A 26,566-nucleotide genomic window follows, 5' to 3' on the forward strand; every position below is an offset into this window, starting at 1 on the left:
GGTTTAGTTTCCAAAATGGTATGCCATGTTGGGGTTATTTTGCTGTCCTGGCACCATAGGGGCTTCCTAAATGCGACATGTTCCCCCCATTTCAGCAAAGTTTGCTAATGTGACTGCTTCTCTTCTGAGCATTGTGGCTCCCCTGCAGTGAACTTGACATCCACTTATGGGGTACCTCCATACTCAGAAGAGATGGGGTTACAAATTTTGGGGGGTCTTTTCTGCTATTAACCCTTGAAAAAATGTGAAATTTGGGGGGAAACACACATTTTAGTGAATTTTTTATTTTTTTTTACATATGCCAAAGTGGTGAAACCCCTGTGGGGTATTAAGGTTCACTTTACCCCTTTTTACATTCCCCAAGGGGTCCAGTTTCCAAAATGTGATGCCATGTGTGGGTTTTTTGCTGTCCTGGCACCATAGGGGCTTCCTAAATGCGGCATGCCCCCAGAGCAAAATTTGCTGCCAAAAAGCCAAATGTGACTCCTTTTCTTCTGAGACCTGTAGTGCGCCAGCAGAGCACTTTTCACCCCCCATATGGGGTGTTTTCTGAATCGGGAGAAATTGGGCTTCAAATTTTTGGGGGTAATTTCTGCTTTAACCCTTTGTAAAAATGTCAAATTTTTGGGAAACCAAGCATTTTCGGTACATTTTTTATTTTTATTTTTTACATATGCCAAAGTTGTGAAACCCCTGTGGGGTATTAAGGTTCACTTTACCCCTTGTTACATTCCTCAAGGGGTCTAGTTTCCAAAATGTGATGCCATGTGTTTTTTTATTTTTTTTTTTTTGCTGTCCTGGCACCATAGGGGCTTCCTAAATGAGACATGCCCCCCGAGCAATATTTGCTCTCAAAAAGCCAAATATGACTCCTTCTCTTCTGAGCATTGTAGTTCGCCCGCAGTGCGCTTCAGGTCAACTTATGGGGTACCTCCATACTCGGAAGAGATGGGGTTACAAATTTTGGGGGGTCTTTTCTGCTATTAACCCTTGCAAAAATTTGACATTTGGGGGGAAACACACATTTTAGTGATATTTTTTTTTTTTTTTACATATGCAAAAGTCGTGAAACACCTGTGGGGTATTAAGGCTCACTTAATTCCTTGTTACGTTCCTCAAGGGGTCTAGTTTCCAAAGAGGTATGGCATGTGTTTTTTTGCTGTTCTGGCACCATAGGGGCTTCCTAAATGCAACATGCCCCCCAAAAACCATTTCAGAAAAACATACTCTCCAAAATCCCCTTGTTGCTCCTTCGCTTCTAAACCCTCTACTGCGCCCGCCGAACAATTCACATAGACATATGAGGTATGTGCTTACTCAAGAGAAATTGGGCTACAAATATAAGTATAAATTTCTCCTTTTACCCCTTGTAAAAATTAGAACATGCGAGTGTAAAACATGCGAGTGTAAAAAATGAAGATTGTGAATTTTCTCCTTCACTTTGCTGCTATTCCTGTGAAACACCTAAAGGGTTAAAACACTGACTGAATGTCATTTTGAACACTTTGAGGGGTGTAGTTTTTATAATGGGGTCATTTGTGGGGTATTTCTAATATGGAGACCCTTCAAATCCACTTCAAACCTGAACTGGTCCCTGAAAAATAGTGAGTTTGAAAATTTTGTGAAAAATTGGAAAACTGCTGCTGAACTTTGAAGCCCTCTGGTGTCTTCCGAAAGTAAAAACATGTCAATTTTATGATGCAAACATAAAGTAGACATTGTATATGTGATCCAAAAAAAAATTATTTGGAATATCCATTTTCCTTACAAGCAGAGAGCTTCAAAGCTAGAAAAATGCAAAATTTTCATTTTTTTCATCAAATTTGGGGATTTTTCACCATGAAAGGATGCAAATTGCCACAAAATGTTACCACTATGTTAAAGTAGAATATGTCATGAAAAAACTCTCTCGGAATCAGAATGATAACTAAAAGCATTCCGGAGTTATTAATGTTTAAAGTGACAGTGGTCAGATGTTCAAAAAAACGCTCTGGTCCTAAGGTGTAAAATGGCCTGGTCCTTAAGGGGTTAATCCTTCCTGTACTTATTAGCTGCTGAATACTACAGTGGAAATTATTTTCCGTTTGAAACACAGAGCTGTCTGTTGACATCATGAGCACAGTGCTCTCTGCTGACATCTCTGTCCATTTTAGGAAGTGTCCAGATTAAAAGGAAATCCCCATAGCAAACATATGCTGCTCTGGACAGTTCCTAAAATGGACAGAGATGTCAGCAAAGAGCACTGTGGTCATGATGTCAGCAGACAGCTCTGTGTTTCAAAAAGAAAAGAATTTCCCCTGTAGTATTCAGCAGCTAATAAGTACAGGAAGGATTAAGATTTTTTAATAGAAGTAATTTACAAATCTGTCTAACTTTCTGTCACCAGTTAATTAAAATAAAAAAATAAATAAAAATAAAGGTTTTTAACCGGAGTACCCCTTTAAGTTCAGTGGGAATGTTCAAAAAAGCATGTGGATTTAAAGAAACAGTGCTGAAAATAGAAGTGACATGACGCTTCTCAGAGGAGCTCCAATTGGAAGCTCACATTGAAATCAATGGGAGCATAACGTGTACCCGTCAGTATAAAAACATTTAAGACAATGTAAGACAAGTTGAAAGTTTTATTGGTTACGTCTGAATGTTTAGACCCCCATCTGATCAGAAGAACAAGTCAGGCGCTTCTCTTCCCGCTCTGTGTCTATAAGAGCAGGACAGTGTGCACTTCTCTTGTCTAGTTCTATTGACTGGATGGGGTCCGAACACTCAGATCCTGACCGATAAAAACTTTTGATATGCCTCTATGACATATCAAGCTTTTTTTTTCAACCTGATAAGGACAAGGGGGAGATTTATCAAAACCTGTCTAGAGGAAAAGTTGTTGAGTTGCCCATAGCAACCAATCAGATAGCTTCTTTCATTTTGAAAGGGGTACTCCGCTGCCCTGCTTCGGAAGCTCCGCTCCCCAGCGTCCGGAAGTTTATTCTTCTGAACGCTGCGTGCGGGCTTCCATGTTCAGGGCCGCCCCTCGTGATGTCACGCCTGCACCCTTGTGACGTCACGCCCGACCCCTCAATGAAAGTCTATGGGAAGGTCGCGCCCACTTCCCGTAGACTTTCGTTAAGGGGGCGGGCGTGACGTCACGAGGGGCGGCCCTGAAGACGGAAGCCCGGGGAGCTGAGCTTCCAAAGCAGGGTAGCGGAGTACTCCTTTAAGAGGCCTTTTCAGAAATGAAAGAAGTCATCTGATTGGTTGCTATGGGCAACTCAGCAACTTTTCCTCTAGACAGGTTTTGATAAATCCGAGTGTAATGTACACCCTGGAGCATTAAGTGACGTATCACCGATTTACATCATAGGATTGTACAGTGAACGCATGTAAAAGTCTGATTGCATTAAAAAGTGTAAAATCTAATTAAAAATTTTTTTTAATTACATAAAAGCTCCTCCCAATAAAAAAAATGTAATCCTCCTTCTTTTACTATTTACCCCCCCCCCCCAACCAAAAAATAAATAAATAAAAAAAATAAACATTTGGTATCGCTGTATGCGCAATTATCCAGACTGTTGAAATATAATGTTTATGATCCCGCACGGTAAACGGCGTAAACGTAAAATAATACCAAAAGCCAAAAATAATGATTATATATCAGGTGCAGTGATCAGTCAAAAGATGCTGGGAGTTGTAGTTTAAGACAGCTGGAGGCGCCTGGTTGGGAAACACCTCTATACGATGTTGCTGCTATGGCATGTGTGTGCATAGACAACAGCAAAGTTTAAGATTCAGTGTCTGTTCAGATGTAGTCATGATTTTTTTCTGGTGGGGTCAAGGTTCTGGAGTCCAAGACTGACTGCATTGAGGAAAAAGAAAAAAGGACGATCTGGAGAACTACAAGTTGTCCAACCGGTAATAGACTTCTATGTATACCGTCTTTCAATGTCAGTCTAAACACCTTGAGAATTCACGCAGAAATCTTCCTCTGACTATTGTGTGACAAAGGGAGGCCATATGTTTTCTTACAATAGTCACACGTCATTCATTATGCCTCAAGGTTTATCTACTTGGAATTGTGGGAAATTACAGTAAGCAATTACACGCTGCGCCTTATACACTGAGGGAATGTGAAACAAATAGATGTGTCATTTACATTATTTTTATGGTTTTTAAACAGATCAAAAACAGACTCGTCGCGGTAAGTGCCACGCAGGCAGACCACATCCACCAGCCATATGATGTGGACAATATGACGTATATATGTAAAATCAATGGTGAGATTCTATTTTTCTGCATCTAAAGCTGATTTTGGTGGGTCCAAATGTATATCTAGCGGTGTTTTCCAATCAGTGTTGGAGGTCGAGATAGGTGGACGGGATAGGAGGTCGGGATAGGAGGTCGAGATAGGTGGACGGGATAGGAGGTCGGGATAGGAGGACGGAATAGGAGGACGGGATAGGAGGACGGGATAGGAGGATGGGATAGGAGGACGAGATAGGAAGACAGGATAGGAGGACGGGATAGGAGGTCGAGATAGGAGGTCGAGATAGGAGGTCAAGATAGGAGGATGGGATAGGAGGACGGGATAGGAGGACGGGATAGGAGAACGGGATAAGAGGACTGGATAAGAGGTCGGAATAGGAGGATGTGATATGGGGTTGGGATATGACAACAATATATGAGGACGGCATATGAAGTCAAAAGCTTTGTTTATATATATATATATATATATATACACAGCCTCGCACCTTTAGGCCATGTCCACACAACGGGTGGGCATGCTCCAAATTTGCATGTTCTTACTGGCGCTAGGACTGCTGGAAAATGCGCTATCTCCACAGACGGCAGTGCATTTCCGAGCGGTTTCGGACAAAAGAATAAATAAAACAATCTAAATTTCCACAAAGGAATTGAAAACAATGGCAATCTGCTGCAACGGTATTTACGAGCTGAATTTTTCAGCCGAATTTTGTCGTGTGAGCATGGCCTTACTGCCACAGACCTCCAGGCATACATGCATAAACCACTTTACTGCCCCAGAATATCAAAAGTGTCAAAATCAACTTCACATTACTAGATCTGGATAATGTTTTATACTGTTTATCAGAATGCTATGTGACCCAGTATATCTGTATGTGGTTCAGCTCACAGGAAACAGTGGCCAAATAACATACTGCCCACTCACTAAACACTGCCAGAGGTACAGCTAAAAGCTAAAGTAGTCATCTTAAGTACTTACCTGCCAGACAGTAATGGACATGCTTAGGAAGGTTCCATGCTTGTCTTGGGGCTAAGTGTAGTCAATTCGCCAGAATGCTGCAGCTTTCTTTTTGTGAAATGGCTATTTCCTGTTGGAGTTCCTTCCCTCCAACTACAAGTTCCAAGATCACTTGTTTGTAAGGTCTCCCTTTTTCATTCCCACACATCAGTCACACCACTCATTTCAGCACAGCTGAGCACCCTTGCATGCTGTGCATTGCGTGAACATACTCCCTACCCCCCCCCCCCCCCAGTGGTCATTCCACCCACTGAAGCACAGACATGCTCCCTTTAAACACCTGGCTAGTAATGTCTTGGGTGGCACTGCAACCTGGAAACAGCTGAGACAACACTAATTTTGTATGCTGCTAAAATGAACATCGGGTAAAGATCACAGAAGAATTGCAATACCATCCATCAAACACAGGTACAGACACTATATTATGAAGTACACTAACATTACTGTCCCTGTAGAATAGTTAAATAATAAAAAAAAAAAATCCTGGAATACCCCTTTAAAGTCTCCTTGTCATTTTGAAAAACTTTTGACATGTTTGACAGACATCTGTAGGTGTAATCAGTCATGCTCGGAGTGTTTTCATCCCAACCCATTTCTAAATATCACTAGGAGAAGCTCACGGCAGCACATTTCTCTCCCCTGCTGGCTGCGATCTCAGGCATACGAGTTCCATAGACTTATAATAGAGGCCCTCCTGTGCAGCTGAACAGAGATCATGACCAGCCAGAGTGTGAAGCATACTACTGTGCCTTTCTCCTGGCAATACCTAGACATTTTTTTAAGGTGTAAATTGGGAAGAATTAGACTGTACTCAGAGGCGTAACTTGTAGCTTCTGGGCCCCAATGCAAAATCTACAACAGGGCCCTGTGGTAGTGGGGTGTGATGAGGGCAGATGTTGTTACCCTAGGGGCAGATGGCATTAAGCCCTTGTATTCATGACGCCAGGGCATGGTTTAGCCTAAAACCACCCAAAGGTTTACCGCTGGACCCTGGGCTAGGCACGAGGCAATAAAGACTCTGACGCAGAGTTACAGACAACGGTAGCTTTACTGAGGGTAGACAGTTGGTAAAGTCTATACAGTTCAGCCAGGGCCCAAGGAGGTGACCACGCTGACTTGACAGATGACAGGGACTGACTTGACTTGACTCATAAAGCTGTGACTTTAGATTACTTGACTTGATGGAGGCTGCAGGACTTGACTTTGAGGTCTCCAACACTCTGGACACACACACTAGGCATGGCTGTCCAGTCATGCTTGGAGTTGTAGTTTTGCAACACCTGTAGGCACCCTAGTTGGGAAACACTGGTATACAGAGATGTAACAGGGCCAAATTTGTCCAAATTTGTAAGCAGTTTCGTTTGTGCAACAAGAGAATTCACCGAGTTGACAGATAATGCAAACATTTTACCTCCTAGTCCTATGGGTAATGACTACTAACACATGGTGGGATAACAGTGACAAACTTAGCTCTGCTATTTCAGTATAAGCGTATAGCGTTGTAGACGTCAAGTATCCGGAACCGTCAGGTTTACATTACGATATGAAATAATCACAGTTGGCAGGAGAAAATAAACATCTATGAAACATTTGCTCTCTGTCTCTGTAGAAATGAGCCATGTTTTTCACCTTTTTTTTTTGTTTGTTTTTTTTTTGCGCCCGTGCTGCATCCTGAATGATTAACGGAGATATGTAAGTGATTTTTCCACAGAGGAAAGCTGTAACTCCAGAGATCTGGTTGGGATGGCTCCGCTCTGATGTCACTAGCTAAATGTTGCTAGGTGATAGGGAGCGAACCTGATCTGCGTGTTTATATATTGTCACAATCATGCAGAACAGCTGAAAACGCAGTGATGTAACATTCATATAGAATTCATCACCAGGACGCAGGGTGCCCATCAAACGGGGTCTGCACCGCACAAAGGGCTTCTTATACTGGACAATGGCAGATGTTGTCATCTTTGGGGACATGTGACGTGTTTCTTAATTTTACATCATTTAGAGGTTGTGTACAGGGAAGAGATTGACCTTTATACCCTAATACTACTACAGGTAGAAAAGATGTTGGTACTACTTATAGCATCAACGTATGCCGTGGCCCCGTATAAAGACGTGGCACACTGTACCTTAAAGGGTTACTCCGGTGGAAAACTTTTTATTTTATTTTATTTTTTTTTAAATCAACTGGTGCCAGAAAGTTAAACAGATTTGTAAATTATTTCTATTAAAAAATCTTAGTCCTTCCAGTACTTATTAGCTGCTGAATACTACAGAGGAAATTATTTTCTTTTTGGAACACTGTTCTCTGCTGACATCATGACCACAGTGCTCTCTGCTGACATCTCTGTCCATTTTTGGAACTGTCCACAGCAGCATACGTTTCCTATGGGGATTTTCTCCTACTCTGGACAGTTCTTAAAATGGACAGAGGTGTCAGCAGAGAGCACTGTGGTCATGATGTCAGCAGAGAGCTCTGTGTTCCAAAATGAAAATAATTTCCTCTGTTGTATTCAGCAGCTAATCAGTACTGGAAGGATTAACATTTTTTTAATAGAAGTAATTTACAAATCTGTTTAAAAAAAAAAAAAAAGTTTTCCACCGGAGTACCCCTTTAACCCCTAGTGGGCTCACAAGAGAAATAAAAAAATTAAATAAATAAAAAAAACTATTTATTTATTTTATGTTTTAATTAATTTTACATTGTCTATTGTGCTATATTCCTAATTTGGGCTGCTAAAAGTACAGCAATATTTATATGTGCATTGTATATATGTCCTTTCTATATGTACACATTTGTGTGAACATTTTTGTCCCTAACTTTTTTATTTTACTCTTTATTAAAGTCTCTGTCTAAGGCAGTGTTTCCCAACCAGGGTGCCTCCAGCTGTTGCAAAACTACAACTCCCAGCATGCCTGGACAGCCAAGGATGCTGGGAGTTGTAGTTTTGCAACAGCTGGAGGCACACTGGTAGGGAAACCTGGTCTAATGCAAAAGAGCTATTGCAGTCCACTCTTGCCTGGTTACTGTAACCATGGGGTCCCGCCATGCAGTTTATCTCTTTCTCTAAAACTGAATGAGCTGTTGCACCAAAGTCACATATGTACAGACGCCATTGTTTATTACTGCAGTAAGGGGCATCATTATATAAAAAAACGAATGTATTCCTCAGTAGTAACATACCAGGATAAAATAGTCTGAGCAATGCTCTTCTTCCGGGACTGCTTTATTTCCTATGTACAAGGTGTTGTAATCTAACTGTTTGCCCACATGACTGATTCTGATTCTCCCAGGTATTACTATGCATCTCTATGAGGCTCACATCACACATCTCATAAATCTGAATAGGAAATGTGACTTCTGATTCAACAGCAGTAGAGTCGCAGCCTCGGTCATGTGTAAACTTGCATATTCCCTTTGCAATCTCGATTACCTTCTAGTTTTCTTCAATCACTTCCCCTCCCATCTTTCTCCTTGCCCCCTGCCATCTCCATAGACTTATATGGGCAGCATGTAACCTGCTTCTTAAGTGAGCTGCTCATCCTTTTTGTAACATAATTAATTGCATTTTCATTTTTTCCTCATCACCTTTTAAAAAAAACTAACACTTTAAATTTTGCACATAAAATTCCAAATGATGGCTTATTTTTTGCGCCACCAATTCTACTTTGCAGTGACATTAGTAATTTTACAAAAAAAAAAACAGCGAAACGGGAATTCATTGTGCGACTAAATTGAAAAAAAAATGCAATTTTGTAACTTTTGGGGGCTTCCGTTTCTACGCAGCCGTTTATTCTGTAGGTCCATATGGTTAAAATTATACCCTACTTATTTGATTTTGTCGTACATCTGAAAAAAATCATAACTACATACAGGAAAATGTAGTACCATTTTATTGCATTGATCAGACTTTTTGATAGCTTTTTATTCATTTTTTCATTATATAAAAAGTGACCAAAAATACACAATTTTGGACTTTGTAATTTTTTGGCGCGTACGCCATTGACCGTGCGGTTTAATTAACGATATATTTTTATAATTCGGACATTTCCGCACACGGCGATACCACATATGTTTATTTTTATTTACACAGTTTTTTTTTATAGGAAAAGGGGTGTGATACAAACTTTTATTAGGGAAGGGTTAAATGACCTTTATTAACTTTTTTCCCCCACTTTTTTTGCAGTGTTATAGCTCCCATAGGGGGCTATAACACTGTACACACTGATCTTTTACACTGATCCCTGCAAAGCCATAGCTTTGCATTGATCAGTGTTATAGGCAGTCGATTGCTCAAGCCTGTATCTCAGGCTTGGAGCAGTCACTCGCCGATCGGACGCGAGGGCAAGGTAAGGGGACCTCCGCTCGCGTGCTAGCTGATCGGGACATCACAATTTTATCGCGATGGTCCCGGGAATCTTTCACTTTCATTTTAGACGCGGCGATCAACTTTGATCGCCGCATCTAAAGGGTTAATAGTGCGCGACAAAACGATCGGTGCTGCGCGCTATTAGCCCAGGGTCCCGGCTATCATTAGCCGCCGGGACCGACCCGGTAGGATGCGGGGTCACGGCGTGACCCCGTTTTACTTACCGGGACCAGGCGTAGGGCGTACCGGTACACCCTACGTCCTTAAGAGGTTGAAGGGGTACTCCACTGGAAAACATTTTTTTCTTAATCAACTGGTGCCAGAAAGTTAAACAGATTTTTAAATTACTTCTATCTAAAAATCTTAATCCTTCCAGTACTTATCAGCTGTTATATGATACTCACAGGAAGTTCTTTTCTTTTTGAATTTCCTTTCTGTCTGACCACAGTGCTCTCTGCTGACACCTCTGTCCATTTTAGGAACTGTCCAGAGTAGAAGCAAATCCCCATTGCAAACCTCTCCTGCTCTGGACAGTTCCTAAAATGGACAGAGGTGTCAGCAGAGAGCACTGTGGTCAGACAGAAAGCAAATTCAAAAAGAAAAGAACTTCCTGTGGATCATACAGCAGCTGGTAAGTACTTAGGATTAAGATTTTTTAATAGAAGTCATTTATAAATCTGTTTATCTTTCTGGCACCAGTTGATTTAAAAAAAAAAAATTAATAAATAAATAAAATGTTTTCCAGTGTAGTACCCCTTTAAGTTGTAGTTTAGAGAGACCAAATGTTGTTTAACATGGGGTAGAGCAGGAAAGGGGCCTGATAAGAGGAGAAAGAAGCATTTCCCTAAACTGATATACTAAAGTTTCTTAGATTGGCTTGTACTATTGCCTTTTGCAGTTTGTTGAAATGACAGTGACATCTAACATGTCATTTATAGTGATTGCTAAAGAAAAAAAAAAGATTATAATTTTTATTGAAACAAATTAATCTACAACTTTACAATAACTTTAAATATGCACCACATACAACTACATTGATATGGCTAACAAAATGTGTAGAAGGGGGAAACAATCTACTGCTGTTAATCCAAAAAATGTCTCTAAGGGGTTAAATTGACAATCTATATGTAAGGAATTAATGTTTATTTTTCTATGTTGCACAAACCTGGTATAAAATATGCACTAAACAATAACAACAATTAGCTATAAGTACCAGGTACGACATATATAGATCCTCTAAACAACCGCATTCCAATACAGAATTATGGGCTTTGTAGGTGACAACCCGCGTCACGGCGGCCTACACAAATTTGTAGGCCTTTAATCCACTTCCACCTTATTCCTTCGCAGTCTGCTTCCATTACAGAAAGCAAAGTCTCTTAAATAACAATCCCTTATGTAACTGGAAGAGCAGAGAACGGCGTCCCATCTCCTTGTATAAATCCAAACATAATTCCAGAGCAAACACTGAGCAAATGATTAGGCCTAAGCCACAGGGATTTACAATAAGCAAAAGTATTTTATAGTAATAATAGTCATCATTACCCCATGTTTATCAATCCAAATAAGGTGGCAATGCTTGTGTGAGAGTTCCTGCAGGAATAAAGGATGGGAGAATCTGTGGGGGAGATTTATCATTGCATTTGGAGCTTTTGTTATGTTGCTTATGCTGGGCTGACGAAATGTCGCAAACGCACTTAAGCACTTTTTTTGCGACTTTTGTGGGTATGCAAAAAGTACCAAACCACCCTACCTAAGCAATTTTTAGTTTTTACTTTACAGTGGTCAAGTACTAATTCTGCACGTAGTCATAAAACCACATTTTTTTCTTGTTGTTCATATCTTGTACTTGGAGGTGTATAAACTCCAAATCTAATGCATCTTAATCACTATTACAGGCAGCATTTTGGTTCACCTGTGAGGGCGGCAACATTTCAGCCAACTTGGGTGGGACGTATAGCCTTCCTCCCTCCTCCCACTGTATGTGTGTTTAGCCACACTGGAGTGAACTGGGAGCAGGCTGTGAGTCAGACCTAATGCCGCTGTAATTGCCCACTGGCCCCTGGTATTGCATATATGGCACAGGTAGGTTTTGTGTTAGGTACCGTGCCACTTGAGAAACCTTGGCATTAGGTATGTCCTTCATATAAGGATATACTGGCTAATGTCTCAATTTTAACATCATTTTGAGGGTTAGTCATATATTATTGTGGTGGCGGGGTGTGTGGTGCAGGCCAAATGTTGTTACCCTAGAGGCAGATGGCATTAACCCCTTTTATAGGTTTAGCCTATAACCACCCGAAGGTATACCGCTGGACCCTGGGCTAGGCACGGGGGCAATAAAGACTCTGACACCAAGTTACGGACAATGGTAGCTTTACTGAGGGTAGACAGTTGGTAAAGTCTATACAGTTCAGCCAGGGCCCAAGGAGGTGACCAGTGACTCAGAGACCTTAAGGGCTTGCTGGGACTTGTAGTAGGACTGGACAATTGAATGCAGACCACGCTGACTTGACAGATGACAGGGACTGACTTGACTCATAAAGCTGTGACTTTAGCTTACTTGACTTGATGGTGGCTGCAGGACTGGACTTTGAGGTCTCCAACACTCTGGACACACACACTAGGCACAACTGCACTGGACCTCAGCTTAGCAGAAGAGCAGAGCTCAAAGAGAGAGAAGCTCCACCCAGGGCTTATATGGGGGAGACTAGCAGGGAGCCCTTAGGTCACTCTTTGGATCACCTGGTCACTGGTACCTCCTGGGTAACAATCACATGACATATCACATGGTATAACTCTTAAAGCAACATTACATTTTATAACACTTTACATGGTAAAACATATTTACAATGGGGAAACAAGTGCAGGGGGCCTTGGGGACACTGAAGGAGACTGCCTGACAGGACAGTAGGAGCACGGGGAAACACCTCCCGTACTGGGCCACCACATTACTGTCTAAGCCTACCACAGTAGTGCACCTAAATTTATGTATTACTCTATATGTTACACATCCACACTTTTCATCGGGTGTAGGATGCCATTGTGGCACTTGTAGTCTGCTGCAGGCATCCCCCATTATATGCATTTTATGTTGGGGATTGCCCTTAGCAATGGACCACAAGCGCAGGATTTGCTCCCCTGGCATAAATGCACAACTGCATTTTGAGTTGAGCATTTCCTGCCATTTGAAACCACGTATTTTTTGCTATTGTTCATTAAAAAAAAGTTGCAAACCCCTCCAAAAAGTCCCAGGCCTAAGCCAGTTCAGACCGGCCTTTGGAGAGCAATTCTACAATGTCTCACAAAAAGGCGCTTTTTTGTGCAGAAAAGTCTCAGCAGAAGAATAAGTGCCAAATTTAGTATGATAAATGTGTTGCACATAAGCAAAACCAAAAATTACTTAAAAACTCACTTTCCAAAGACATCAATGATAAATTCAGTAGATAAAGACAAAACAATGGAAACCCCATTGCTTTCATGCACCTCATCATATTTCACTTATGGGCACATTTCTGGGTAGCATTGCCACCCAGCATTGGGAATCAACATACAGTATCAATCAGCTGTCTCAGGTAAGTACAAGACTCAGACCAGGAAGTTGTTTCTGAACTTCATAGCACAACTGACGTATAACAAGGGGCTTCACATTACCCAAAATTCCCTGTACGCATGAAGTAGACCATGAACCGACTTGTAAAAGACCACTGTAAAATAATGTACCCGACTATAACTACAGGAGAGGTAAGTCAATTTGCTGACTTGAAGAAGGAATATCAGGAAAATTCTAAAAAGCAGCTTGGTGTGGCAAATATTTGGCCAACTGTCCACTCTATATAGGTCACATCCTCAACTTATGCCATCAAAATCAGAGCATAAGACCCCCTTAATTGCACCACAAAATGAATACAGACCATACTCTAGACCTCAAAGACAATTACAGATCTCAGTCCAAAAGCCCTGAAATACAAGTACTAGTCCAGCCCCCTAAACAAATACAGTTCTTATCTACCCTCTCTAACCAAACATTGATCCAAGTTTACATCCCCTAAACAAGCACCGATTTTTGTCTGGACTCTTTAAGCTAACATACACCCCAATCCAATATCTAAACAAATACAGATTCTAATATAAACTCTCTAAACTAATACTGGCCACAAATTAGACTTACACAATGCACTACTACCTTGGCTAATGCCTAAGTTGACTCTGGGAGCACTTAGTAGCTTCAGCGAAAAGGGACATTGAACCTGGAACCTTGCAGGTGCCTTTTGGCCGAGAGGGGAGGTTTGTTGGGGGGCCGCTCTCCTTTTGGAGAACGGTTTGCAATAGACCGCATCCTTGTGCTTGTTTTTTAATGTGACATGTTTGCACTTTTTCCTGCAATTGGGTGAAAGAGAGCACGTTCCTCGGCTCTTAGATAAAAAAAATAAAAAACTCCAGGATTGACATCAGGCCACTGCCTATGGCAGCCCCAAAGTGTGAAAAGGACTCTAGAAAGAAGGAAAGGTAAGTAGTATATTTTAAGAAGGACTCGAGATATATTTCTGCTCTACTGGGAGATATTCCTAATTTTTCAGCAGTCTCTCTGGTGATTCTAGGAGAGTTGGCACATACAATCATTAGGCTATGTGCACAGTAGAATTTCTTATATTCTGCCCATATTCTGCTCAGAAGGCATATTGCAGATTTTTTTTTACAGTACAAGCAGAATTTCTGTTATTAGTACAGTTATTAGTAAGAAAATAAAAAAGAAATGCTTAAATCTGTGTAGTAATGTGCCACAAGACCTGTATGCATAAAAATTTGCATTTTTTCAATATGTAAAATACATTTTGATCTATGTATTACTGTGTGTTTCCCCTGGAGTATTATGAGCTCCTCTCCTCCCCTCTCCCTCCCTGTCATGAGGTCTGCTCAAACATTTTTACATTTGCAAAGTTTTCTACCTAAATGCATGCTCTATATAACTCTAATGCTGCCATCTGAAACTATATGGCTCAAGGACAGAAGAAAAACCTGCATTTTGAGCAAAAAAATATGATTTTTACATTTTCACAGCTTTGTAACCAAAATGCATGCTTTTTATAACCCTAAGTTTCCACTTGTTTTTTTTTTTTTTTTTTCTGGCAGTTTTTGGAAAACTGCCACTGCAGTTTTTGAGCCAAAGCCAGAAGTGTATTCAAAAGGAACAGGAAATATAAAGGAAAGGCTTACACTTCTCCTCCCTTATGGATCCACTTCTGACTTGCAGTGGCAATTTTCCAAAAACTGCCAGAAAAAAAAAACAAGTGGCCCTATATGATGCAAATACACAAGAAATAAGTTCATAAAATTACCAAAGAAAAACCATTTTGCATATAAATAATAGTTTAGCAACTTGTATTGCTTGTCAATGTGCATGTAAATGCTTCTCTTCTTAAAGCGCAACTGTCACGGGACGCACCACCACCACTTTTTGCCTAATTCGCACAGTTGAGTGACAGGCAGGGCTCGAGCAGCAGCAGAGCTACACAGGGCCGCTGCAAGCAGGTAAGCTCCGCCTCCCCAACTGTTAGTCTGACTACCGGATGGATTATAATGCTGCATTTTGTAAGTATAAAGCAGCCTAACGGACCTCTAAAGGTATGCCTAGAATATGCTTGTGAAGCCCTAGTGCACAGTTTGTGCAGCATCACAAGCATATTCTTGGTGACAGTTGCGCTTTAAAGACTACAAGCTGTCTGCATCTTGTCTGTGCTCTGAGGAACAGAATGGAGATAAACCCCCCCTCTCGACCCTTAGATATTTTAATTGTTTTTTGTTTCTTCCTCCTCTCCTTTTAAAATCCCCAACACTTTTTTTTTACCTACAGACCCATTTGAGGGCTTGCTTTTTTGCAAGACCAATTGTACTTTGTAATGACCTCTATCACTTTAACATAACAATATACTGATGAGCAGCAGGAGCCATGTGCGAATTTGCGATACTTCGCAAATATATGGAAAAATATTCCTCCTATGTTTGCGAAATTTGCATATTCGCTATGTTCGTTACCTTTTTTTACCATGCGGAAATTCGTAATGAAATTCGCATAGTGCGCATGCGCGATTATATCTTTCATCTAAAAGAAGGGAGGGATCAGTGTCCTCTGGAAGTGCCAATATTTTTGAATATTTGCATATTTGCATATACAAAATATTTGTGCTCCACACCGACTCACACAGTAAATAATATTGGAGCCTTCTTTGGACCACAAGCTGGAAGCAGGGAGGGATGATCACTTTTTTTTTTTTTTTTTTTTTTTTTTTTAACACAGTACACATTAGGGCTGCATGATATATCGCAAAAGCAATCAAATCACGATTTTAGATGTTTGCGATATAGTGATAAACTTGCGATTATCTGCCCGGGCCGGCTCCCATGTGCTGCTGCAGGCGGGGCATGGCCAGAGCAGGTACAAACAAACTTAAATACTAAAAGTCAGTGTTTCCCAACCAGGTTGCCTCCAGTAGTTGCAAAATTACAACTCCAAGCATGCCCGGACCGGCAAAGGCTGTCTTGGCATGCTGGTAGTTGTAGTTTCACAACAGCTGAAGGCACCCTGGTATAAAAACACTGAGCTAAGTAAAAGGGCGGAGGGGTGTGACAGGGGGAGAATGTGACGGTGGTGGAAAATGTGGCAGGGGGAGGGGGGGATATGACAGGGGGAGAATGTGGCAGGAGGAGGGGGGAATGTGGCAGGAGGAGGGGGGAATGTGGCAGGGGGAGGGGGGAATGTGGCAGGGGGAGGGGGGAATGTGGCAGGGGGAGGGTGGGAATGTGGCAGGGGGAGGGGGAATGTGACAGGGGGGGAGAATGTGGCAGGAGGAGGGGGAATGTGGCAGGAGGAGGGGGGAATGTGTCAGGGGGAGGGGGGAATGTGACAGGGGGAGGGGGGAATGTGACAGGGGGAGGGGGGAATGTGGCAGGGGGAGGGTGGGAATGTGGCAGGGGGAGGGGGAATGTGACAGGGGGAGGGGGGAATGTGGCAGGGGGAGGGTGGGAATGTGGCAGGGGGAGGGGGAATGTGACAGGGGGGGAGAATGTGGCAGGAGGAGGGGGAATGTGGCAGGAGGAGGGGGGAATGTGTCAGGGGGAGGGGGGAATGTGACAGGGGGAGGGGGGAATGTGACAGGGGGAGGGGGGAATGTGGCAGGGGGAGGGTGGGAATGTGGCAGGGGGAGGGGGAATGTGACAGGGGGGAGAATGTGGCAGGAGGAGGGGGAATGTGGCATGGGGAGGGGTGAATGTGGCAGGGGGAGGGGTGAATGTGGCAGGGGGAGGGGGGAATGTGACAGGGGGAGGGGGGAATGTGACAGGGGGAGGGGAGAATGTGGCGGGGGGAGAATGTGGCAGGGGAAGGGGGGAATGTGGCAGGGGGAGGGGGGGATGTGACAGGGGGGTAGAATGTGGCAGGGGGGGTAGAATGTGGCAGGGGGAGGGGGAATGTTGCAGGGGGACGGGGTAATGTAGAAAGGGGAGGGGGGAATGTGACATAAGGGGAAAATGTGATGGGAGAAGATGTGACCATGAGGGGAGAATGTGACGGGGGGGGGGGGGGGGGAGATAGAAATTAAATAGGGAGATGTGAAATGGGCAGTGGGCATAAAATGGGGGTGGATAGTTGTATAATGGAGGAGATTGGACATGAAATGGCGGGGTTTCACCACTTATTTATTATATCGCATCGCATATTGAAATCGGAATATTTAGGCCCATAATCGCAATCGCACATTTTCCCCATATCGTGCAGCCCTAGTACACATCATTGTTGTGAATGATGTGTACTGTGAAGAAAAAAATGAAATAAAATGAATATTCTTCATTACGAATATATATCGGTATACTCTAAATATTTGTTTCGTCGTAAAAATTTGCATTTCAAATGTTCATGCTCAACACTAATAAGATATACCATGAAACCAAAAAATAATAATATTTGCGGGTTGAAATTTATAAGAAAACTGCAATTTTGCAACTTTAGAGGGGTTTGTTTTTTTACCCAGTGCACTTTATGGTAAAAATGATACAATGGCCCTTATTTACGAAGAGTGTTGTGTAGGTTTCTTTGTGGGTTTATTTCCCTACAATTTATTTCCCATGGTATTTACTAAGGTTTCCCTACATTTTCCACTTTTCCCTACACTTTGCTTTTATTTACACATGCTGTGATCTGTCGGGTTTTCCTCAGCCCAAATCCACCATAATTTTCTGTGGGAAAAATTAGTAAATATGTTGGGTTTTTGTGAAAATGTCTGTGACACGCCCCCTTTTCGGCAACCACACCCCCTTTTCCCGACCACCACACCAATTATTCGGGTTTTCTCAGTAAAATGGAGACTTGGTCGGGTTTTTTCAATTCTGGTGCAAATTCTGGCACAGACAGAATTTATGGCGCAATGTGCCAGAATCTGGCGCACAACCCGACAATACATGTCGGGTTTACATTAGTAAATTGGGGCCATTATCTCTATTCTGTAGGTCAATGCGATTAAAACCCAATTTATATAGTTTTTCTATTATTTTACTACTTAAAAAAAAAAAAAGCTAACTTTGTTTTAACAAAATTCATATACATAAAATTGTCCTTTTCTGACCCCTATAACTTTATTTTAATTTTTCCGTATACAGGGATGTATGAAGGCTCATTATTTGTGCGGTGAGCTGTAGTTTTCAGCTGTACCCTTTTTGCTTTGATGTGACTTTTTCCAGTGCGTCACCCTAAGCCAGTGTTTTTTCCAAACAGTGTGCCTCCAGCCGTGCAAAATTACAACTTTCAGCATGCAAATAGAAAATTTAAGTAAATGTAATGTGAAAATAATACGGAATAGACCCCCCCCCCATATATTAGGGCCCCATGTCTTAATATTCAACCTATGCAATGCTGAGGATCTAATACTACTGTGAGACTGGCGTTCGAATTTTCGCTTATGTGAAAATTTGCATATGTTAATTTTCGCATTTCAGAATTTTCGCTTATGCTAATTTTCGCACATGTGAATCTTCGTTTATGCTAATTTTTCGCAAATATATGGATGAATATTCGTCATATATTCGCGAAATTTGTAATATTCGCGTAAAATTTTCGCATATACGAAATTTCGCATACGCGAAATTTCGCATATGCGAAAAGTTTACACGAATATTACAAATTTCGCGAATTTTGCGAATATATGACGAATATTCGTCCATATATTCGCAAAATATTGCGAATTCGAATATGGCCTATGCCGCTCAACACTACTCATAAAGCCCACCTAATAGTTTAACATGCCAAATGACTGCAGTAGCTTTAAAATGACTGCACAAATGATATCCTACAATTACTATCCAACGGCTGTCCGGGCATGCTGGGAGTTGTAGTTTTGCAACATCTAGATGTCCACAGTTCGGAGAAAGGTGGGTCTCTAGCTGATTTCATCCATGGATATAGAATCCTGTAGTTTTCATATACTGCCATGCACCATCCGGTATAGCTGAAAGGTGGGCTTGGCGGACCCCAGGCGCAACACACAGAAGTTATATATTCCAGTTTGCCTATTAAAATTCATACAAGCCGTATAAATGCAAAGTATTTTAGATTGGCAGCTGGAACACATCTGGCGCCTGCTGGTACAGGGCAAGAGGTTTATTACTTGGCATTGGGGATGTTTTGAAAATACTCCGTGTAATACGGGCCCGATGCCAGATCGCTGGATTTATTGTAGCGCCCACGGCCAGCTGCGTATAATATCACCCATTGTAAAAAAAAAAATACTCTGATTATTATTTTACGTTTTACATGCAGTCAGAATTTCGTGAACGACACACTGAAAGGCCTCTGTTAGACATTATTCTTCAGAAGTACGTCCCCTAAGTGGATTCTACCCCATTGCAGGTTACATTAGGAATGTCATATAATTTAGAGCTGTAGTTGTCCCATTTAAACTTCCTTCTGACGGACAGTAATCCTCATGCCTCCCTAAATTGCTGAGTAATCTGCAATCTGCAGTCAGAGATTATGGGATAGACTTGATGCCAGGGATCCAGCAATCATCTACCATGCAATCCTCCATTAACTTCACCGCACAAAACTAAGATCTGTAGCTCTCTGCTGACATCTAGTGGACATCATTCAGTACAACAACCGAACTGTCAAATCTACCTATGAAGAGGTCAGTGCTTTATGTATCTCAATGTTATTTTGTGACTTGGCACAGCTCATTTATTTACATCACAGATCTTTAACATTCACAAAGCTGATTTGCAAACATACACACTGTGCACACCACGTTCGAGACTGCGTGAAATATACAGAGGTCCCTCAAGTTACAATATCAGTTATTCTTGTTCCGTGTAGGTTACATGTGAAGGGGAGAGCGGACTGGCAGGCAGACCTTCGGGCAACGGACCGTATCACGCGTTAGCGCTTCCTAAGACCCTATGTCCAAAGGTCATATGGCCTGAGGAAGCGCTAACGCGTGATACGGTCCGTTGCCGGAAGGTCTGCCTGCCAGTCCGCTCTCCCCTTCACATGTAACCTACACGGAACAAGAATAAAGAAAATCTGCTGCAGCAATACGGTCAGTGCTCTGTCTTTTCATTCTCCTATGTGGTTTTTAAATAAATAAATAAATAAATAAATAGATAACTAATACAGATAAAGCAAGTCCTTATTTATAAAGTTCTGCTGGGAGCTGTAAATCACTGTCTATGTAGAGGACAGGAGCTTCTTCAGGGTCCTGTACAGTACACAGTGTCCTAAAAAAGTAAAATGGAGCCGCCCCTTACCTGGTGTCCAAAGGAGCAACCAACCCTGGCACAGATAAAGAGTAGTACAGAACATGCAGTACCTCCCTGTACTAAAGGGGGCACTACCAGACAGCTGGTCAGTGCATGCACTTCACTAATACAGGTTAAGACTAGTACAGATCATGTAGTACCTCCCTGTACTGTAGGGGGCGCTACCAGACAGCCAGTCAGTGCATACACTTCAGTAATACAGGTAAAGAGTAGTACAGATCATGTAGTACCTCCCTGTACTGTAGGGGGCGCTACCAGACAGCTAGTCAGTGCATGCACTTCAGTAATACAGGTAAAGAGTAGTACAGATCATGTAGTACCTCCCTGTACTGTAGGGGGCGCTACCAGACAGCTAGTCAGTGCATGCACTTCAGTAATACAGGTAAAGAGTAGTACAGATCATGTAGTACCTCCCTGTACTGTAGGGGGCGCTACCAGGCAGCTGGTCAGTGCATGCACTTCAGTAATACAGTTTAAGACTAGTACAGATCATGTAGTACCTCCCTGTACTGTAGGGGGCGCTACCAGACAGCTAGTCAGTGCATGCAATTCAGTAATACAGGTAAAGAGTAGTACAGATCATGTAGTACCTCCCTGTACTGTAGGGGGTGCTACCAGACAGCTAGTCAGTGCATGCACTTCAGTAATACAGGTAAAGAGTAGTACAGATCATGTAGTACCTCCCTGTACTGTAGGGGGCGCTACCAGACAGCTAGTCAGTGCATGCACTTCAGTAATACAGGTAAAGAGTAGTACAGATCATGTAGTACCTCCCTGTACTGTAGGGGGCGCTACCAGACAGCTAGTCAGTGCATGCACTTCAGTAATACAGGTAAAGAGTAATACAGAACATATAGTACCTTCCCATACTGTAGGGAGGCGCTACCAGAGAGCAAGTCAGTGCATGCACTTCAGTAATACAGATGTTTTACCAGTAAAATGCTCATTCTGATTAGGACTGCTCGGACATGTGTCATTGTTATTGATGGCAATGCATTTCTGAGCAGTTTTCGCCAATAGAGTGTACATGTTCATTGTGGTGTACAAAATTTGAATTTCTGCCATGGAAATTCCGCAGTGTTCACAGTGAAGCAGAATTCCACTGAAGACAATGGGAGGCAGCTGCACCAGAATTTTCACTAGCAGAAATTCCGTAGTGTGCATCGGCCCTAATGTTTCCATTGTCTGATGTTGATTGTAAGTTCCAATTCTACAATCAGAGAAAATTGGGGAAAAAAAAAAAAAAGATGGGACATACCAAGCATTTCTGATGGGGCAGCATTTCCCCAAAACATCTCCCACTAGTAGTGTATGTTCACACGTATTAAATTTGCTGCAGATTTTCTGCTGGTAAGTCAAGATAAAATTTGTAGCAGAAAATCCACAGCATATATATGGGGAGATTTATCAAAACCTGTGAAGAGGAAAGGTTGACCAGTTTCCCAAAGCAACCAGATTGCTTCTTTAATTTTTTTTAGAGGACTTTTCAAACATAAAAGAAGCAATCTGATTGGTTGCTATGGGCAACTGGTCGACTTTTCCTCTGCACAGGTTTTAAGAAATTTCCCCCAAAGTACCTGTGTAAATACCCGTATAGCAGACCGGCCATACATAAACCTAGCAACCAAACTCCAATAACTGAAGGCCTGAGGTCCACCAAACCACATCTGAAAGCAGCAGAAGACACTAGTGCAATGAAACAATGGCTTCTCATCCAATAACGTAATCACCATACTAGAGCTATAGCACTATGCAAATACTATATATATATATACCGTATTTATCGGGGTATACCACGCACCGGCCTATAACACGCACCCTCATTTTACCAAGGATATTTGGGTAAAAAAGTTTTTTACCCAAATATCCATGGTAAAATGAGGGTGCGTGTGTGCGCGTGTATACCCTGATACACCCCCAGGAAAAGCAGGGGGAGAGAGGCCGTCGCTGCCCGCTTCTCTCCCCTTGCCTTTCCTGGGGTCTAGAGCCCTGCTGCCGGCCCTTCTCTCCCCCTGGCTATCGGCGCCGCTGCCCGTTCTGTCCCCCTGACTATCGGTGCCGGCGCCCCATTGCCGGCGCCGATAGCCAGGGGGAGAGAAGCGGCGCCAACAGCCAGGGGGAGAGAAGGGGCAGCGGCACCCATTGCCGGCGCCGCTGCCCCGTTGCCTCCCCCGATCCCCGGTGGCATAATTACCTGTTGCCGGGGTCCGCGCTGCTGCAGGCCTCCGGCGTGTGTCCCCTGCGTCGTTGCTATGCGCTGCACTGCACGGTGCATGGCGTCAGTGCGCCACGCCGTGCATAGCAACAACGCAGGGGACGCACGCCGGAGGCCTGCAGCAGCGCGGACCCGACCCCGGTCACAGGTAATTATGCCAGCGGGGATGGGGGGAGGCAATGGGGCAGCGGCGCCGGCAATGGGTGCCGCTGCCCCTTCTCTCCCCCTGGCTGTCGGCGCCGGTACCGATAGTCAGGGGGACAGAACGGGCAGCGGCGCCGATAGCCAGAGGGAGAGAAGGGCCGGCACCAGGGCTCTATACCCCAGGAAAGGCAGGGGGAGAGAGGCGGGCAGCGACGGCCTCTCTCCCCCTGCCTTTCCTGGGGGTGTATCGGCGTATAACACGCACATAGACTTTAGGCTAAAAATTTTAGCCTAAAAAGTGTGTGTTATACGCCGATAAATACGGTATATATATATATATATATATATATATATATATATATTCTTCACAGCATGTCATCTTTAAAGGGGTTGTATAGGATTGGAAAACAATTGTTGCTCCTTTCGGAAACAGCACTACACTTGTCCACAGGTTGGAAGTGGCAATGCAGCTCAGCCCCATTCACCTCAATGAAGCTAAGCTGTAATACCAGACACAATCCAAAGAAAGGTGTGGCGCTGTTCCAAGAAAAAGAAAAAAATGCAGTAAGATGTAACCATGTAAGATGGAGGCCTAGAAGTAATCTTCTCATTAGGGTCTACAACCAAAGCAACACCTCCGAGATTTCCTCATCTGAGAATATAAGCCTATAAAAATTACTGAAGCAAATGTCACAAACATTCTGTATTTTTGTACCCAATATTATGTGATCACAGATGTGGCAGACACGAGTATAAGGACAGAATACGTGTGAAATGACATATTCCTAGGAGTATCCCAAACTAAGAAAACTAATTATAAAAATCGGAAAACATATCCATTAGCACCAAGTAGTGTCCTAGAGATTCATTTGGCATCTATGAATAAGGAACACACGGTGTAACATTTCTGAATTCTTTCTGGCAGAAAAATGGATGTCTGGACTTGTAGAAGAATGCGCATGTCACCAGGAGATCGGTCTTACCTGGTATACTTGCTTTGTTGATGGATGGTTGGTTACACATTGTCGATCTTCTATAAATAAGACAAAACAGAAGCTATTAAAAAGGAGCTAAGACATAACAGGACTGAAAGAAAAGAAAACTTTAGGGAAAACTTTACAGGGAATCTACTGTAAGAACGAAGCAGCAGCACCATCTGCTGGCTATGTAGCTTAATTACTGATAGATATATATATATATATATATATATATATATATATATACTGCTCAAAACAATGAAGGGATCACTAAGATAACACATCCTAGACCTGAATGAATGAACAAATCATATGAAATACTTTCGTCTTTACATAGCTGAATGTGCTGACAACAAAATCACACAAAATTATCAATGGAAATCAAATTTATCAACCCATGGAGGTCTGGATATGTAGTCACACTCAAATTCAAAGTGGAAAACCACACTACAGGCTGATCCAACTTTGATGTAATGTCCTTAAAACAAGTCAAAATGAGGCTCAGTAGTGTGTGTGGCCTCCACGTGCCCGTATGACCTCCCTACAATGCCTGGGCATGCTCCTAATGAGGTGGTGGATGGTCTCCTGAGAGATGTCCTCCCAGACCTGGACTAAAGCATCCGCCAACTGCTGGACAGTCTGTGGTGCAATGTGGCGTTGGTGGATGAAGTGAGACACAATGTCCCAGATGTGCTCAATCGGATTCAGGTCTAGGGAATGGGCGGGCCAGTCCATAGCATCAATGCCTTCCTCTTGCAAGAACTGCTGACACACTCCAGCCACATGAGGTCTAGCATTGTCTTGCATTAGGAGGAACGGAGGGCCAAATGCACCAGCATATGGCCTCACAAGGGGTCTGAGGATCTCATCTCGGTACCTAATGGCACTCAGGCTACCTCTGGCAAGCACATGGAGGGCTGTGTGGCCCCCCAAAGAAATGCCACCCCACACCATGACTGACCCACCACCAAACCGGTCATGCTGGAGGATGTTGCAGGCAGCAGAACGTCCTCCATGGCGTCTCCAGACTCTGTCACGTCTCTCATGTGCTCAGTGTGAACCTGCTTTCATCTGTGATGAGCACAGCGCGCCAGTGGCAAATTTGCCAATCTTGGGCAAATACCAAACGTCCTGCATGGTGTTGGGCTGTAAGCACAACCCCCACCTTTGGACACCAGGCTCTCATACCACTCTCTCTGTTTCTGACCATTTGAGTGGGCACATGCACATTTATGGCCTGTTGGATGTCATTTTGCAGGGCTCTGGCAGTGCTCCTCCTGCTCCTCCTTGCACAAAGGCAGAGGTAGAGATCCTGCTGCTGGGTTGTTGCCCTCCTACAGCCTCCTCCACATCTCCTGATGTACTGGTCTCCTGGTAGCACCTCCATGCTCTGGACACTATGCTGACAGACACAGTAAACCTTCTTGCCCAAGCTCACATTGATGTGCCATCCTATACACATGTTTATTCCCTTTGTGTATATTTGAACAAAACCAAGAAGGGAGGAAAAAAAGCAAATTGGGCATAATGTCACACCAAACTCCAACAATGGGCTGGACAAAATTATTGGCACCCTTAACTTAATATTTGGTTGCACACCCTAAAATCAGTCACTCCCTATAACCATCAATAAGCTTCTTACACCTCTCAGTCAGAATGTTGGACCATTTTTCCTTTGCAAACTGCTCCAGGTCTCTCTTAATAGAAGGGCGCCTTTTCCCAACAGCAATTTTAAGATCTCTCCACAGGTGTTCAGTGGGATTTAGATCTGGACTCATTGTTGGCAACTTCAGAACTCTCCAGCACTTTGTTGCCATCCATTTCTGGGTGCTTTTTGACATATGTTTGGGGTTATTGTCCTGCTGGAAGACCCAAGATCTCGGACGCAAACTCCGCTTTCTGATACTGGACTGTATAGTGCAACCCAAAATCCGTTAGTAATCCTCAGATTTCATGATGCCTTGCGCACAAAGCACCCAGTGCCAGAGGCACCAAAACAACCCCAAAACATCATTGAACCTCCACCATATTTCACTGTAAGTACTGTGTTCTTTTCTTTGTAAGCCTCATTCCGTTTTTGGTAAACAGTAGAATGATGTGCTTTACCAAAAAGCTCTATCTTGGTCTCATCTGTCCACAAGACGTTTTCCCAGAAGGAATTTGGCTTACTCAAGTTCATTTTGGCAAAATGTAGTCTTGCTTTTTTATATTTCTGTGTCAGCAGTGGGGTCCTCCTGGGTCTCCTACCATAGCGTTTCATTTCATTTAAATGTTGACGGATAGTTTGCGCTGACACTGATGCTCCCTGAGCCTGCAGGACTGCTTGAATATCATTGGAACTTGTTTGGGGCTGCTTATCCACCATCCGGTCTATCCTGCGTTGACACCTTTCTTCAATTTTTCTCTTCCATCCACACTCAGGGAGATTATCTACAGTACCATGGGTTGCAAACTTCTTGATAATGTTGCGCACTGTGGACAAAGGCAAATCTAGATCTCTGGAGATGGCCTTGTAACCTTGAGATTGTTGATATTATTCCACAATTTTGGTTCTCAAGTCTCTTGCTGAGTATCTATATAGCCAAGCTAGTACTAAGTTATTGGAGAATTCCTGTGTGCATTATTATTATTATTATTATTATTATTATTATATTATGCTGCAATATACAGTAAGGGTGGGTTCACACCACATTTTTCAAGTACACGTTTCCCGTATACGTTTTCGTTATAGAAAATGTATGGAACCGTATTGAAAACCGTATACATAGACAAACCATTGAAAACTGTATGC

General features: G+C 42.8%; 1 protein-coding gene across 13 annotated transcripts in view; it reads right to left on the reverse strand.

Moving 5' to 3' along the window:
- PDE4D (phosphodiesterase 4D) overlaps positions 1 to 26,566 on the reverse strand; it is an 846,931-nt gene that overhangs the window by 193,324 nt on the left and 627,041 nt on the right. For all 13 annotated transcript variants that reach the window (XM_056540893.1, XM_056540998.1, XM_056540903.1 and 10 more), the window contains one exon: positions 23,782 to 23,831. In XM_056540893.1, coding sequence (XP_056396868.1) covers positions 23,782 to 23,831 — 50 coding nt within the window. The remainder of the gene's footprint in view (positions 1 to 23,781; positions 23,832 to 26,566) is intronic.

The sequence above is a fragment of the Hyla sarda genome, chromosome 1 (assembly GCF_029499605.1).
Source record: "Hyla sarda isolate aHylSar1 chromosome 1, aHylSar1.hap1, whole genome shotgun sequence".
NCBI lineage: Eukaryota > Metazoa > Chordata > Amphibia > Anura > Hylidae > Hyla > Hyla sarda.